At 66.6% G+C, this 15,712-nt stretch overlaps 1 protein-coding gene across 4 annotated transcripts; it reads left to right on the top strand.

The window, feature by feature from the left end:
- Positions 1-1,413: 1,413 nt before the first annotated feature.
- On the top strand, positions 1,414-14,981 carry KCNN1 (potassium calcium-activated channel subfamily N member 1). Of its 4 annotated transcripts, none has more exons than XM_054050586.1 (10): positions 1,414-1,678; positions 7,305-7,420; positions 9,217-9,645; positions 9,718-9,813; positions 9,893-10,311; positions 12,324-12,465; positions 12,561-12,671; positions 12,842-12,969; positions 13,635-13,704; positions 14,292-14,981. In XM_054050586.1, the coding sequence occupies exons 3-10, from the start codon at positions 9,274-9,276 to the stop codon at positions 14,562-14,564; spliced, it is 1,611 nt and encodes a 536-aa protein (XP_053906561.1). In that variant the 5' UTR covers positions 1,414-1,678; positions 7,305-7,420; positions 9,217-9,273; the 3' UTR covers positions 14,565-14,981. The 4 variants fall into 4 exon arrangements, with proteins under 4 accessions (XP_053906561.1, XP_053906563.1, XP_053906560.1 ...); XM_054050585.1 differs by lacking the exon at positions 1,414-1,678 and adding an exon at positions 2,327-2,573; XM_054050588.1 differs by lacking the exons at positions 1,414-1,678; positions 7,305-7,420 and adding an exon at positions 2,325-2,573.
- The last annotated feature ends 731 nt before the right edge of the window (positions 14,982-15,712 follow it).

Genomic DNA, 15,712 nt, shown 5'->3' with positions numbered 1-15,712 from the left:
CGCACCCCCCCGCACGGTGCACTCCGTCTGCAGAACACTCCCTCTGCACCATGCTCCCCCCGCACCCCCCGCGCCATGCAGAGCCCCCCCCTCCCTTTCTCGCCCCCGCCCCTGCAGCAGGGAACCCTGTGGGCAGCACCTGCCTTCACCCCCCCCCCCCCCCCGGAATCCCCCCGCGCCCCCCCCGCACACTGCAGCACCGCGCACGTAGTGAGGAGCAGCCCTGCGCCTCCTGCACATGCACAGCCACGCGTGTGCCCCTTGCACACATGCACAAAGCCAGGCGTGCATCCCTCGCACACACACACACACGCGCAAAGCCCCATGAGTATCCCCTGCGCACACACAAAGCCACGCATGCATCCCTCGCGTGTGCACACCCAAAGCACCCCCTGCACGTACAGACACATAACCTCATGTGTGTTCACCTTGCACACCCACCCAAAGCCATGTGTGCATCCTCTTGCACACACAGCCGTGCTTACAACTGCTGCATACACACAAATCCACGTGTGCGCTCCTTGCACACCTGCGCAAAGCCATGAGTGCATGGTCTGCACCTGCACCTGCACATGCACCCCTTGTGCACACCCACAAAGCCATGTGTGCACCCCTTGCACACCCACACAGACAAAGCCACCCGTGGAACCTCTTGCGCATACACACACACAAAGCCCCGCTGCACCCTTTGCACGCGCACATGCACACAAAGCCTCGACGCGCCCTTGCACACACACACAAAGCCCTGCTGCACCCCTTGCACACGCACACAGCCCCCCCAGCCTCCCCTCCCTGCCTGCCTGCCGAGCAGGGTGGCAGCTCCCAGGTGCCACCCCGGTGTCCCCCGCAGTCCCCACGGGTGACACCCGCGCCCTGGCGGCCACACACCCGCCGGGTGCGATGCTGAGGACTGGGGGTTCACGGTCCCTGTGCCCCCCTGGGTGCTGGGTCGGGCTTGTACGCCTGTGCCACAGTAGCCACGGAGCCACTGGGGGCTACCGGGGGACCCGTGGCCGGATCGAAGCCGTTGTGGCCAGGTTGGAATCACCACGGCCGAATCAGAGCGATTGTGGCCAAGTCAGAACCATTGTGGTTGGGTCGGAGCCACCGTGGCCGTGTTGGAGCCACCATGGCCGGATCAGAGCCACCGTGGCCGGGTCAGAGCCACCACGGCTCCAGCTTTGCCGTGTCCCGGGTGCGATGGCGCTGGGAAGCAAGAAGGGAGAGGCACGGCAGCAGCGTGGGCGCTCGGGGATGCGCGGGGCGGGCGATCGCCCACGTCCCCGCAGCTGTGGCAATTAAAGTGGGGGAGCGGGCAAGCAGCTAATTTTAGCTGCAGACAATAGCTGCGGTGGCCAGGGCGGCTGGGAGGGAGCGGGAGCTCGCGGCTGCGCGTGTGAGCGGAATAGCAAAAGCACCGCATCGCCGCTCCGGCAACCCCGCAGCCTCCGCTTCAGCGCGCTGGGGAAACCGAGGCACGGAGCGGCTGCGTGGGGCCAGGTGGGACCGTGGGGCCGGAGTCGAGGCACACTGCCACCCCCGGCCCCCACTTCATCCCGTTGCGCCGGCCAAGGCTCCCGGCAGCCCGGGCTCACCACCGCGCCGGCACGTGCCGACGCTGGGCCATGGTCATCGGCGACAGCACTCGAGGGGAGCGGAGGCTGGGGTCTGCCTGCAGGTGGGTGCAGCGGGGGAGGGTGGGGGGTTGGGGACCCCTCCTTAGCTCCTGGGGATCCCCCTGGCTCCTGGGGATACCTCTGGCTCCTGGGGATCCCCTGGTTCCCGGAGACTCCTCCAGCTCCTGGGAACACCTCTTGAACTCCTGCGGATTCCCTGGCTCCTGGGGACCCTCCTTTAGCTTCTGGGGATCCCCCTGGCTCCTGGGGACTCCCTGGTTCTCGGGAACCCCTCTTTAACTCCTCGGGATCCCCTTGGCTCCTGTGACTCCTCTGGCTCCTGGGGATCCCCTTGGCTCCTGGGAAACCCCCTTTAGCTCTTGGGGATCCCTCAGCTCCTGAGGACCCCCCTTTAGCTCTTGGGGATCCCCCAGCTCCTGGGGACTCCTCTGGCTCCTGGGGATCCCCTGGCTCCTGCCCCTCCCGCGCAGCAGGGATGGAGAAGGACAGCAGAGAGGTCCCTAATGGCTCTTTGGGAAGGGGTCCCCATGGGGGGCTGCCCCCAAGGCTCTGGGGGTCCGGGGCAGGCAGACCCCGTTTGGCCTCTCCTTCTCCCGCGCGCTGCAGCAGGATTGGGGCAGGGGGACGTGGGAGCAGCCCACGGCGGTGACAGCGAGGACGCAATTGGAGTGAGTGACACTGCCTGGCTAAAAATACCTTCCTCCCCCCCATCCTCCGCGGCCTCAAGGTCACTGTGGGCTGGGGGGGACGCGGGGGCGTGAGGCGGGGAAGCCCCCAGCCCCCCCCCCTGCGCCGCAGCTCCCACACGCGCTGCCATCGCCGCCGCGGCGCACGGAGAGCGGCCAACGTTGGCCCCCGCGTCCCAGCCCGTGTCCTTGTCACCCCGCGGGCACCTCGACTCGTCCCGACGCGCGCCGTAACGTGGGGCTGTGGCAGGTGAGCCGGGGTTGGGGGACACAGGGGGTACGGGGGACACCCCGGCTGCTGACGGGCTGCTCCGGGCAATCCCGCGCTGCCGGAGTCAGAGGACGGCGGGGGTCCCTGGGCTTGGGGGCAGCGCGGCTGCGGGGACCGAAGCTGCCGGGCTGTGAGTCGAGGGGTTGGGGAACCCCTGTGCAGTGTCCGTTTGCCACCACAACCCTGGTGGCCCCAGAACGGCTCCGTCTGAGGGATCCATCTCTGCCCTGCGCCCAGCTCAGCGTCCCCCGAAAACAGAGGGACCCCGTGGTGCAAACAGCTCCTCTCGCTCCGGTTGTGGCGCCGGGAATCGGCCACGCTGGGGCGGCGCGGCCAGAGAGGCACCGGGGCGGTGGGGACCATGGGCCGCATGCGGTGCCAGGGCTGCGCGTGGTGGAAAATCCTGCCGCGAGGCGCGGGGCTCCCGGCAGGTTCCGGCACAGCGTGGTTGTTGTGGCCTCGACGTGCCAGGGAGTGCCTGGCGCGGTGCAGCCGTCGAGGCTGTGGGTTTGCCATGTGGGGACCCCCTCTGCCCTTCCCCGTGACCTTGGGCTGCCCCTGGGGACCCTGCGCAGCGATGGGGACCGCGGTGGCAGCGGGGACACCGCCACGGCCGGGGGGACACCGCCACGGCTGCCAGGACCACCGCCCAGCAGCGGGGACAAGGGCTGCTCCCGAGGTGCTTAGGAGGTTTTGGGGATCCCCCCCTCCCCGAGGGGTTGGTGGCGGTGCCGGGGGCGGCGGGGACCCCCGTGTCCCCCACAGGCAGCCCCGGGCGGGGGGTCCGTCGTGACTTGGTGGGGGCAGCCATGCGGAGCGGCTTTGTCCTTCGGCTGAGCCGAGGCGGCGTGGGGGAGGCGGCGGGCAAACCAGGCGCAGCGGCTTTGTCTGGGGACGGTGACGCGGTGACAGAGCCCAAACCCCCCTCCGGACCCCACAGCACCCCCTGCCCACCCCCAGGTACCCGCTGGGCCCCGTGCAGGTAGGGGGGCCCCCGCCGCGTGTCCCCTCCTGAGGCGGTCGGGATGGAGCTGGGATCCCTCTTGAGCCGGGGGGGTTCTGGGGGGGTCTTGGCTGCCTCTGCCAGCCCTGGGGACATGGTGCTGTCCCCCTCATCCTTCGGGACCCCAATCCAGCCCTGGGTGGCTCCAGGGTGGCTGGGGGGGCTCAGGAGAGGCGTTTTCTTGGGGAGACCCCGGGAGATGCCAGGGATTTCCCGGCGCTGCGGTGGGGGCTGGGGGAACCTGTGTGTCCACGCATGTCCCCGGGTGTCCCCACGCGTGTGCCAGCCCGCGCGTCTCCTCCTGCGCCCGGGGGACCCCGGCGGGGGGAATGGGCCAGATCCTGCCTGGGGTGAAGCACCTCAGCGTGGGGCTCTGCCCCTTTGCACCCACCCTAATGTGCTGTGGGGGACGATGTGGGGTGCCCAGGGGGTGGGGGCGCAGCTGCGGGCATCACTGGGGGGTCCCAGGGTGGCAGGGCTTGGCTGAGCCATCCCGGTGATCTTTGGGAGCCTGGTGGCCTCATGCTGGTGCCTCCACCAGCCCCAGGAGGGCTGGGATGGTCCTGTTCCCCCTCAAAAACACACTCAGCCCCCCTGCCCTGCTCTGGGGGGGCAGCGGCGGTGGCACAGCCCCTGTTGTCCCAGTGCTGGCGTGGGGGGCAGCAGCGTTTGCGGGGGCTGGGGGCTCCTGCTGGCACCACCAGATGCTCTCCAGCCTGGGACATATGGCCAGGGCTTGGTGGCAGCGGGAGCCACGGCCACCCGAGGAACCGGGGCCACCGCGGGGGATTTAGGGGGACGGGGGGGTGCAAGGGGTCCTGCACCCAGAGCCCCCGCCTCGTCCCTGGCCCCACTCTGGGGGGCACAGGGTGGGTTCCCCCAGCGCCCTGTCCCATGCACTGCAGATTGGGGGGGTCCCCAGTTCCCCCACTCCTTCCCCCCAGGATGGCAGTGGGATGGAGGCCGTGCTGCCCGGCTGCTGGCATGGGGCACACAGGCACGGCCATGCTCCCCCAAATTCCTGCCCCACCCTCCCCACGCCCGCAATTCCCAGGCAGGAATTAGCAAGTGGGTAATAAATAAATCACCAGCCAGGAGGGAGCCTTTTGGCCGCCCACCTCTATTTTTAGCTGCATCCTCCTCCTCTGCAGTTGCTCCCTGGCAGCAGCGCTGCTCCGGGGCACGAGTGGGGGTCCCCCCCACACCCCACAGCCACCCCCAGGGCACTGGGAGCTGCTGCAGCCCGGCAGTGGCAGGGTTAATCCATGTCCCCCACTTGCCCATGACCCTGGGGGGGTGCAGGAGGTGCTGTTCCAGCTGGGCCCCCCCTTAAGCCCCCTTTGTCCGCTCCCCATTGTCCGCATCCCTCCCCAGCCAAGGCTCCTTTCCCAGGACATCCCGTGCCCCCCCACCCAGGGCAGGACCCCCCACCCCTCCTGGGGTCCCCTGGTGCGTCCCCATGTCCCAAACGCAGGGGTGTCCGGAGCACCCTGGGGCTGCGGCGGTGCATGTCCCGCTGCCGCACGGCTGCTGGCATCCCGCTGCGGGAGCTGCCGGGAGCGGCCACGCTCACGGCCATCACTCAAGGACACTCGGTGGCCGTGGGGACCTGCCATGTCCCTGTCCCACCACGGGGCCACGAAGGACCACGCTCAGCGCCCCATGTGCCGCGCATCCCACCTGAGCATCCCTGGGGACGCAGCCACCTGCGTGGGGATGGGGACCCTCAGGACTTTGTGGTTTTAATCGACCCTCTGAGCACCAAATCCCACCGCAAGTGTCCCCGTCGATGTCCTGACGGAGGGGAGATTTAATAAGGCCCTTTTCCATCGCCGTCGATAGAAGCTGTTAACGAAATGACCCCAGGGTGATGGTTAATAAAATATTTACTGCCATCCGTCCGGGAGGGCTCCGGGACACCGACCCCATTCCAGGTGCCAAAAACTTTGCCGGGCCACAGGGAGAGTGCTCGGCTCCGGCATCTCGGCGGTGATGGAGGCTTGGGGCCAGCAGCTGGAGGAAAACCGCTTCCCCTCTGTCCTGCCCGCTGCGTATTTTTTCCTCCCAGCTGAGTATTAAAAAGAAATCGGAGCCCATTTTCCTGCAATAAATTTGGCCGAATGGAGAGAAAATGATCTGGCTCTGGAGTGGAGCCAGCGGCCCTGGATGCACACCGGGGAGCAGCCGGGCGCTTGAGCCTGGCCACGCAGCTTTTGCTCCCGTAGGTAACCGGGAAGAATCCTTCCTGGCTCCAGCGCATCCTTTGGGGGGCAGGGAAGGGGCCCCAAAACCCCGCTGAGCCCCATAGCTGCGGGGATGCTGCTGTTGGCAGCCCCTGCCCGGGTGTCCCTGCGCCGGGAGGGATGCAGGAGCAGGCGGTGGGGATGCCGATGCCGATTGTTCCGTATTTTAGCCGGGATGGGCTGCTTGGAGGCCTGAAAGGCAGGAGCTGCGCCCCACCGGGGTCCAATCCTGCTGCAGGGCTGAGGGAGGGGTTGGGAACAGCAGCTCCCCCGGGTGAGGAGCCCCGCAGGGACCCCAGCCTGGACCCCTAACCAGGATGGCACTGCCGGTGCCATCGGCACCGTGGGCTCCGTGTGGGGGTTGTGGGGCTCGTTGTGCAGTGGGGCTGTTGGTGCTGGGGGTCCGTGCGGACGGCAATGGGGCTGTTGGTGTAACGGGGCTGTCGGTGCAGTGGGGCTGTGGCTGCAACGGGGCTGTCGGTGCAAGGGAGCTGTCAGTGCAGAGGGGCTGTTGGTGCAACTGGGCGGTCGGTGCAATGGAGCTCTTGGTGCAACGGAGCTGACGGTGCAATGGGGCTGTTGATGCAATGGAGCTGTTGATGCAATGGGGCTGTCAGTGCAGCAGCGCTGTCGGTGCAACAGAGCTCTTGGTGCAACGGAGCTGTCGATGCAGTGGGCCCCTCAGTGCAATGGGGCTGTTGATGCAACGGGGCTGTGGCTACAAGAGGGCTCTTGTCGGTGCAACGGGGCTGTTGTTGCAACAGGGCTGTGGCCGCAATGGGACTGTTGGTGCAACGAGGCTGTCAGTGCAACGGGGCTGCTGATGCAACGGGACTGTTTGTGCAACTGGGCTTTCAGTGCAACGGGGCTGCTGATGCAACGGGGCTGTCGGTGTGACGGGGCCCACGGTGCAGTGGGCCTGTTGGTGCAATGAGGCTGTGGCTGCAACGAGGCCGTTGGTGCAGCGGAGCTGTCGGTGCAGTGGGGCCACTGGTGCAACAGGGCTGTTGGGGCGACGGGTCCGTTGGTGCCACAGGGCTCTTGGTGTAACGGGGCTTTTGGTGCAATGTTGCTGTCTGTGCAACAGCGCCATTGCTGCATCGGGGCTGCGGGTGCTGCGGGGCTGAGGGTGCAGGGGGTCTGTGGATGCTGGGGGGCCGTGCTTGCTGCCACAGGACCCCCATGCAATAGGGCTGCAGTGTGGGGGGTTGCACTGGCTCTGCAGACCCCCCCATGGACCCCTCCAACCCAGCCCTGCAGTCCCCCTGCCACACGGCTCGGTGACAACCCCCCACCCCAACCCCACATCTCTGCTCAAGGGGTCCCTTTGCCCACCCTCGTGCCCCCCCCAGACGGCGGTGCCAGGGCAGGACCCTCGGCCGCGTGCGGTGGCTCTGGGGGTCCCAGCCTCACAGCTGAGGGGGTTTGTGGACCCCGCTAATGCCGTGTCTCCTCTCCATCCAGGCGTGGAGGGAAGCCCATGGCACCCGGACCCCCGGACCCCCCCTGCAACGAGCCCTGGCCCCGCAGCCCCTAACGCCCTGAGAGCCCCCCCGGCCGGCTCCAGGGAGCCCGAGCAGGTATGGGGGTGCAGGGGGGCTGCGGGCAGAGCTGGGGGGTAGGGAGCCGCTGTGGTGCAAGGTTGCATTGAGGTGCACTGGGGTGTAATGGGGTGCATTGAAGTGCTGGAGGGGTGCATTGGGGTCCTGGGGGTGTGCATTGGGGTGCTGGGGGGGTGCAGTGAGATGCTGGGGGGGTGTGCTTTGCAGTGCATTGGGGGTCTGGAGGCGCTGGTGGGGGTGCAGGAGCACATGGAGAGGGGCAGGTTGGTGTGAGGGGCGCAGAGGAGGGAGAGGGGTCTGGAGGAGCAGGTGGGGTCTGGGGTCCATAGGGGGGTCTGGGGGTGCAGGGGTGTCAGGTTGGGGGGTGCACAAAGGGGTCTGAGGGCGTATGGGGGGCTCTGTGGGTACAGGGAGGACTCTGGGGGTACAGGGAGGTTGCGGGGGGCAGCGGGGGTCTGGGGGCGGGGCCGGGGAGGGGCCAAGAGGGGGCGGGGCCAGTGCGCGAGGGGCGCGGGCAAGGGCGTAGGAGGCGTGGTCAGTGACATTGGGGAGTGGCCAAGGACACGGGGGGCGTGCCCGGTCCGCATGGGGCGTGGCCTCATGGGGGCGTGGTCTCTCCCCGCCAATCGCGGCCCCGCTCCGCCCCGGCCGCCCCGGTCCCGCCAGCGCCGCGCGCCCCCGGCACCGAGCGGGGCTGCGGCGGCGGCAGCGGCGGCCCTGGCCCGGCCCGGCGGCAGGTACCGGGAACCGGTCAGGGCTGGGGGGGCGGTGACCCGAGACCACCGGGCACCGGATACCGGGCAGGGTTGGACTTGGAGGGGCGGTTGAACCGAACGTACCGGACACCGGGCCGGGGGGCGCTGAGCCGAGCCCGCCGAGCACCGCATACCGGGAACCGGCCAGGACTCTGCCGGTGGGGGGGGTTGAGCTGAGCCCACCGGGTAGCGGACACCGGGCAGGGCTGGGACGGGGGGCGTTGTTTGAACAGAGCCCACTGGGCACTCCGGGAGCCCCGGGGACAGCGAGAGGGGGAGGCTGCAGCTTCAGTACCGGAGCCGTCCCGGGGCTGCGGGCGGGGGGGCGGGACACCGCGGGGGACACCGGACCCGTCCTGCCCTCGCTGCCCCTCCGGGGGGTGCACGGGAGGCGGCGGGGCGCGGGGCACCGACCGCTGGGGGGGGGGGGGCAACGATCCCTGGGGCACCATGGGGGGCACCGAGCCCTCGGGGGGCACCGGCCTCTTGGGGAGGGGCACGTGTCCCCCCATGGCAGGACGTGTCCCCCCCAGTGACGGGACGTGTGTGTCGTTGTCCCCCTCCCCACACGGCAGGATGGATGTCGTGTGTGTCCCCCCCCCGGCAGGACATGTTCTTTGCCGGGAAGATGTGTCCCCCACCTGGACAGGACATGTCCTTCATGGGTAGAACACATCCCCCATGGCAGGACACGTCCCTCATGAGGGATACGTGTCCCCCCCAGCCAGGACATGTCCCCGTGGACAGGACACATCCCTACAGTGGGACACGTCCCCATAAGCCGGACGTGCCCGCCCAGGGCAGGACTAATCCCTCCAGGCAGGACATGTCCCCCCCGGGCAGGACGTGCCCCCACAGCAGGACACGTCCGCCATGGGACGAACACGTCCCCCCAGCAGGACACGTCCCTCATGGGGAGGACACGTCCCCGGCACGGTCGAGGCCGGCACATGGTGCCACGTGCCCTGCCGGACGTCGGCCGGTGCTGGGCAGGGCGAGGCTGCTGCCCCCCCGTCCCAGGGACGCTGCACCCACCCGCCACCGTCCCCTGTCCCGCAGGTCGCCCCCGCGCCGCTGAGCCATGCGGGATCGCCCGGCCGCGTCCCCGCCAGAGCCATGAGCGGCTGCCGGTACAATGGGGGGGTGGCACGGCCCCGGGGCCCCCTGAGTGCCTCCTCCCGCACCCTGGACGGGGAGACCCAGCCGCTGCGGCCCCGACGGCCCCCGGGCCTCGAGGTGGTGGTCTCGCAGCCAGAGCAGCCCGGGGGTCCAGATCCCGGCCCGGTGACGACAGCGTCGGGGCAGGATGCAGCCGAGGAGCGAGGACGAGGACCACGGAGGAACCAGAACATCGGGTACAAACTGGGGCACCGGCGAGCCCTCTTTGAGAAGCGGAAGCGCCTCAGCGATTACGCCCTTATCTTCGGGATGTTCGGCATCGTGGTCATGGTCACGGAGACGGAGCTGTCCTGGGGGGTCTACACCAAGGTAGGGGGGGCGGTGGGTGGGAGGGGGGCCGGCGTGGGTCCGGCCGGGCTCACACTGCCCCTCACCTCGCAGGAGTCGTCGTATTCGTTTGCACTGAAATGCCTTATCAGCCTCTCGACCGTCATCCTCCTGGGGCTCATCGTCATGTACCACGCCAGGGAGATCCAGGTGAGGAGCACCAGCCGGTGGGTGCTCACTGGGACCACCCCGGCAGTCCCACCACCCACTCTTCCTTGTCCCCCCCCAGCTCTTCATGGTGGATAACGGCGCTGACGACTGGCGCATCGCCATGACCTACGAGCGCATCTTCTTCATCGCCCTGGAGCTGATAGTCTGCGCCATCCACCCCATCCCTGGCCAGTACCTCTTCACCTGGACGGCACGGTTGGCCTTCACCTACGCCGCCTCGGTGGCTGACGCCGACGTTGACATCATCCTCTCCATCCCCATGTTCCTGCGGCTGTACCTGATCGGGCGCGTCATGCTGCTGCACAGCAAGCTCTTCACCGACGCCTCCTCCCGCAGCATCGGAGCCCTCAACAAGATCAACTTCAACACCCGCTTCGTCATGAAGACCCTCATGACCATCTGCCCTGGCACCGTCCTCCTGGTCTTCAGCATCTCCTCCTGGATCATCGCCGCCTGGACAGTCCGCGTCTGCGAGAGGTATGTGGGGCGCTCCCCGACGGGGCTTTTGGAGGGGCGCGGGGCTGGGGCGCAGCTGAGGACGCACGGTGCGGACCCTGGAGAAGCCGAGGGGAAGAGCAGAGACTCCTTGAAGAAGAGGTCCCTGGCCTCCTTGGTGGGACCCTCGTGCCCTGGCTGATGGCCACAATGGCTTTGCCAAACCAAAACCGCTTGCCAAGGCAGGGTAGGGGCAGCCAGACCCTCTCCCAAGCCCCTCCGTGCTCCCCTCTTTGCCACCAGCCAGGAGGATCCAGGGGTCTCCCGGAGGGTCTGAGCCCCCGTGCAGGATGTGGCCCGTGCTCCTCAGCTGCAGCCGCTGGGATGCCGGGATGCCCGCGCCGGTGCCCTGCCCGTGCTCGCCCCTTCTCGCCCGCTGCCCCGGGATGTGCATTAACTGCTCTTGTTTTCCCTCCCTGACCGCTCTGCTGCTCGCAGGGACAAACTGTGAGTCACCCCAGGGACCAACAGCGCATCCTGCACGGGGCGTCCCCCCTGCCCCAAGGCTTCCGCTACCCCGAATTTAGGATCGGCTGCAGCCAGAGGGGTGGGGGGCAAGGCTGGAGGGGCAAAGAGGCCATGGACACGGAAAGGGGGCAGAGCCCTTTTCCACTTGGAACCTCAGCAGCTGCTTTCTGTCCCCGCTGTGTCCCCCAGCCTGGCCGTGGGCATAAACCGGGGTCCCATTGCAGCATTTTGGGGGTGATGGAGCGTGGATCCTCCTGCCCCGGCCCCCAGGGCGCTCTCAGAGGGGTGGGCTTGCTGTAGGAATCACTGTGGGTCTTGGGGTGACCCCAAAGGGAGAAACCCCAGCAAGGAGCAGAGCTGAGCTGGGAATCGGCTGCTGGGTCCTCCTCGGTGCCATTGGTTGAGTCTCCAAAGGGCTTTTGGTCCTGTTGCTTGGGGTTTCCCTCCTCAACGTTCAGTTTGGGTGTGTTGAAGGAGCTCTGGGTGCTCCTCGGTGGGACAGGGGACACGGGGGGCACCACAGACCCTGCTGTCCCAGGAGCCGTCACCGTGGGGTGACATCCTTGGGCTGCTGTCCCTTTGGGGGCTCAGCCCCTGCCCGCGTGCGGGTGCTCCGCAGCTTCGCCCCACTCGCTGTGAGGTTCCAAGCCCAAACCGTGTGGCTGTGCCAGGGTGGGGAGGGATGCAGCAATCCTAAATTCCTCGCCGCATGCTGAATCCACCCCAGCTCGTTCCTGCCTCCTCCTTTCCCTTTTCTTCCCCCCAGCACCAGTTTCCCCAGCTCCCCGCATGCCCCTGTCCCGCTGCCCGGCTTGGCCGTACCCGGTGCCCAGCCCTGCTGCTCCGTGCGCCCAGGCTCGCTCCGGCGAGCGGCAGGGGCCGTGTCTGAGGGTCTCTCAGGGAGGGGTTGGGGGGCACAGCCGCCTGCATTCGTGGCGTCAGCGCTGGCCATGAAATCTCCAAGCACAGCGTCCCCCGCTCCCCCCCAGTGACGCTGCGGTGGCCTCGGGGCTCTTGGTAGCCCTGGGCTTGCTCAGGGTGGGGGTGGCCGCCAAAGGGCTCCTGGGGCAAGGGGTGCTCTGGGTGGGTCTGAGCAGCTGTCCCCTGCTCTGCAGAGACAGAGTGTCCCCTCGCACCGGTGTCTGGTGGTGACACCAGTGTCCTGCGCTTTGAGATCTCTGGGGGAGCTTCAGGAGGATGGAGGCTCCCTCTCTGCACCCGTCATCTCCCTGTCCTCGTCCAGCAGCACCCCCTGGGCCGGCCCTGCTCCTGCAGTGACCCCAGGGCTTTCCCCCTCCCTGCTATCCATGTCCAGAGTGGCCACACCTGGTGTCCCCAAAGTGTCCCCAGCTTCTCTGGGGACCCACGCGCCAGTGGTGCCATCAGGAGCTTGGGGACTCTCCTGGCTGCCACTGCCAAGTGGGAAAGCAGCTCAAAAACTCATGGCAACGCTGGCAGTGCCGCAGCTGGCACGTGTGTGGGACCGAGACCGTGCGGTGACAGCGGCTGCGCTTGGCCCCGGGCAGGTACCACGACAAGCAGGAGGTGACCAGCAACTTCTTGGGGGCGATGTGGCTGATCTCCATCACCTTCCTCTCCATCGGCTACGGGGATATGGTGCCACACACCTACTGTGGGAAGGGCGTGTGTCTGCTCACCGGCATCATGGTGAGCGCTGGGGAGCCGGGGGAGGTGGTGGTCGGGGGGTTCCTGCATCCCCCTCTGCTCCTGCCACTGCCCTCACCGCGCGGCTCTGCCTGCAGGGTGCCGGCTGCACCGCTCTGGTTGTCGCCGTCGTTGCCAGAAAGCTAGAGCTCACCAAAGCGGAGAAACACGTGCACAACTTCATGATGGATACGCAGCTAACGAAGCGGGTAAGACCCCTGTGGTGCTGCCCACCGCCCCGACTCCAGCAGCTGCAGCATCGCCAGTGCAGGGCTGGTCGTCTCCGTCCCCGGTCCTGGTGCTTCCATCCCTGATTTTGGTGCCTTCATCCCTCATCTTGGTGCTTCCATCCCCGATCCTGGTGCTCTGTTGCTTCCAGGTAAAAAATGCTGCTGCCAACGTACTCAGGGAAACGTGGCTCATCTACAAACACACCAAGCTGGTGAAGAAGATCGACCATGCCAAAGTTCGGAAACACCAGCGTAAGTTCCTCCAAGCCATCCATCAGTAAGTGCCAAACCTTTACCTGCTTCCTACGAGGAGGTTTTATCCCATCGCGGCTCCGCAAGGAGAGCCAAGTGCTTCCTCCCCTTCTGCACCCACGGGTTGGGAGCCAGGTGGTCCCCGTCCCCACAGATGCTTTTCCAGTGGGTGAGGACCCCGATGATGCTGGGGCGATGCCAGGGGTACCCGATCTTTGAGGCTCAATGTCACCAAACCTGCTTCGTGCGCATCGGGAAGTGGGGCTGGGGGGGCTGCAAACCCCTTGGTGCCTCCAGCTTTTTGGGGTTGGGGGGATACTCAGTGTGGTGGGGGGACAGCGAGGTGGGGGCCGTGCTGCGGCTGCTGTCGTCTCCCCGTGCTCTTCGTGGTGGTATTAAACCTGCTGTTGTGTTTTGTCTCTGTTCTGCCCCATCCCTGCAGAGCTCAGAAGTAAGTCCCCGCCGCGGGGTTGTCCTCTCCTCCGTCTGCTCCCGTGTGCATGAGCTCGGCGCTGCAAAACCGGGGAGGGGGGGACACGGCGGTGCAACCCCCCCATGCCCGGGGCTGCCTGCGGCAAGGATGGAGGGGCAGAGGCTGCGCTTGTGGGGCGGGAGGCTGCATGCCAGGGGGCTGGGGGGGCTGCGCGAGGGTGTCGCTCGCCTTGACCTCGCTGTCCTGTGTCTCTGCAGGTTGAGGAGCGTGAAGATGGAGCAGCGGAAGCTGAACGACCAGGCCAACACGCTGGTGGACCTGGCAAAGGTGAGTGATGCTGGGCTTTGGGGATTTGGGGTGCTGAGCTCCCCACTTCCGTCCCCCCGTCATGGTTTTGGTCCCCCCGTCACGGTTTTGGCCCCACCTGGCTGAAGTTTGGCAGCTAAAACCGTACAGTTGAGCTCCCAAATCCCACCAGCAGGGAGAGGGGAGAAGGAAATGAAGGGAAAGACTTGCAGGCTGGAAACTAAAACTGCAGCTTTAATGGAATGATAATAGTAAGAAGAATGAAAATAATTAGACATTATTTCTCTTCTCCCAAGGCACAAGGGATAGGATGAGAGGAAACGGCCTCAAGTTGCGCCAGGGGAGGTTTAGGTTGGATATTACGAAAAATGTCTTCACTGAAGGGGTTCTCTGGCAGTGGCAGAGGCTGTCCAGGGAGGTGCTGGAGTCCCAATTCCTGGAGAGGTTTGAAAGATGGGCAGATGAGGTGCTCAGAGATGGTTCGGTGGTGGACAGGGATGGCTGCACTCAATGATCTCAAAGGTCTTTTCCATCCTAGTGATCCTATGATTCGTCACAAAACTGTCTCTAATTTATCTCAAACCACCCCCCCCCTTGCTTCTCCTCAGACCCAAACCATCATGTACGACATGGTCTCGGAGCTGCAGGAACGTCACGAAGACCTGGAGAAGCGACTGGGCGCCTTGGAGACCAAGCTGGAGGCTCTGGGGCTGAACCTGCTGGCGCTGCCAGGCTTGGTGAGCCAAGCTTTGGGGCAGCAGCAACGCGAGCTCCTGGGGAGCTGGACCCCCCGCCTCTGCTCCGCCACGGCCCCGTGCACCCCGACTCGAGCCCCCAGGTCCCCTTCCACCGCGCCCCCCACCTCCTCAGACAGCGGGTGATGGGGTGGGGGGGGAAAAAAAAGGGGGGGGGGGCCCTTCTTTATGTCTGGCCATCGTGTGGCTGATTTCAGTAGCTTTGTTCTGTAAAGCCCTGTATAAAATTCCTGCGTTCACTGTGCTGGCGTGAGGCTGCAGCCCCCCCTCCACCCCGGGGACCCCCTCTCAGACGAGCGGGAGGGAGCCCTGACCTCCAGGGGGGCTTTTAGGGGGATAAAAGCAGCCCGGGGAGGGGATAAAGCAGCCCTGAGGGAGAGAAAAGCAGCCCCCAGGGGGACAAAAGGAGCCCTGGGGGAGGATAAAGCAGTCTTGTGGGGATGAAGCAGCCCTGGGGGCAGAAAAAGCAACCTTGGGGGGATAGGAGCAGCCCTAGGGGGGGATAAACCAGCCCCAGGATGGGGAAAGCAGCCCTGGAGGGGGTACAGAGAGCTCTGGGGGGGGCATCAAGAGCCTCGGGGGGGGGGAAAGCAACATTAACGGGTGGGGGGTGGGGGGGAAGCAGCCTTAGGAAAGGAAAAAGCAGCCCTGAGGGAGAAGGAGCCCTGGTGGGGAATAAAGGAGCCCTGGGGGAGGAAAAAGCAGTCCAGGGTGGGGGGAAAAGCAGCCCTGGAGGGGATAAAATAGCCCGGGTGGGGGGTAGGAGCTTGAGGGAGAGTCAGGATGGGGGAGAAGCCGGGAGCCCTGAGTGTTAGGAGGGTCTGCGCTTCCCCCCGGGCCCCGGTTTAAAGGGGGTGGAGGTTGGAGATGGGGGTGGGGGTTCACCGGGGGTCTGGCCTGGAACTGGGGGGGGGGGGGGGGGGAGAGGGGGGGCATGGTGAGCGCAGGGCTGAGCCCCAGGGGCTGAGGATGTTGTTTTGGGGTGGGGGGGGCTCTGTTTGCGGCTCTGCCATGAAGTGACCTTGGCCAAGTCCCGTCACCTCTCTGTGCCTCAGTTTCCCCATCTGTAAAATGGGGGGGGGAGGGGGCCACACAATGGCACCGACCATTATAAAGCACTGTGAGATGCAATATTGAGCCCCCTGCCTTGGGCGGGGGGGGCCAGGACCCTCGGTCGGGACCCCTATCCCCCCCCAGACTCAACTGGGACCCTGAGGCGGGGTGGGGGGGCCGGGGGGGGCTGGGGCGCTCATTAAAGGAGGCTGAACTGCACG

This window comes from Cuculus canorus, chromosome 27 (assembly GCF_017976375.1).
Source record: "Cuculus canorus isolate bCucCan1 chromosome 27, bCucCan1.pri, whole genome shotgun sequence".
Lineage (NCBI taxonomy): Eukaryota > Metazoa > Chordata > Aves > Cuculiformes > Cuculidae > Cuculus > Cuculus canorus.
Note: the sequence above shows the minus strand (reverse complement) of the source record. Positions and strands in the feature narration are given on the sequence as shown.

Bases quoted from the DNA above. Each gene is read 5' to 3' on its own strand.
- KCNN1 (XM_054050586.1), top strand. From the start codon at position 9,274: ATGAGCGGCTGCCGGTACAATGGGGGGGTGGCACGGCCCCGGGGCCCC. The intron at 12,970-13,634 runs GTAAGTGCCAAA...GTGTCTCTGCAG, and splicing joins TTCCTCCAAGCCATCCATCA to GTTGAGGAGCGTGAAGATGG. The intron at 13,705-14,291 runs GTGAGTGATGCT...GCTTCTCCTCAG, and splicing joins CGCTGGTGGACCTGGCAAAG to ACCCAAACCATCATGTACGA.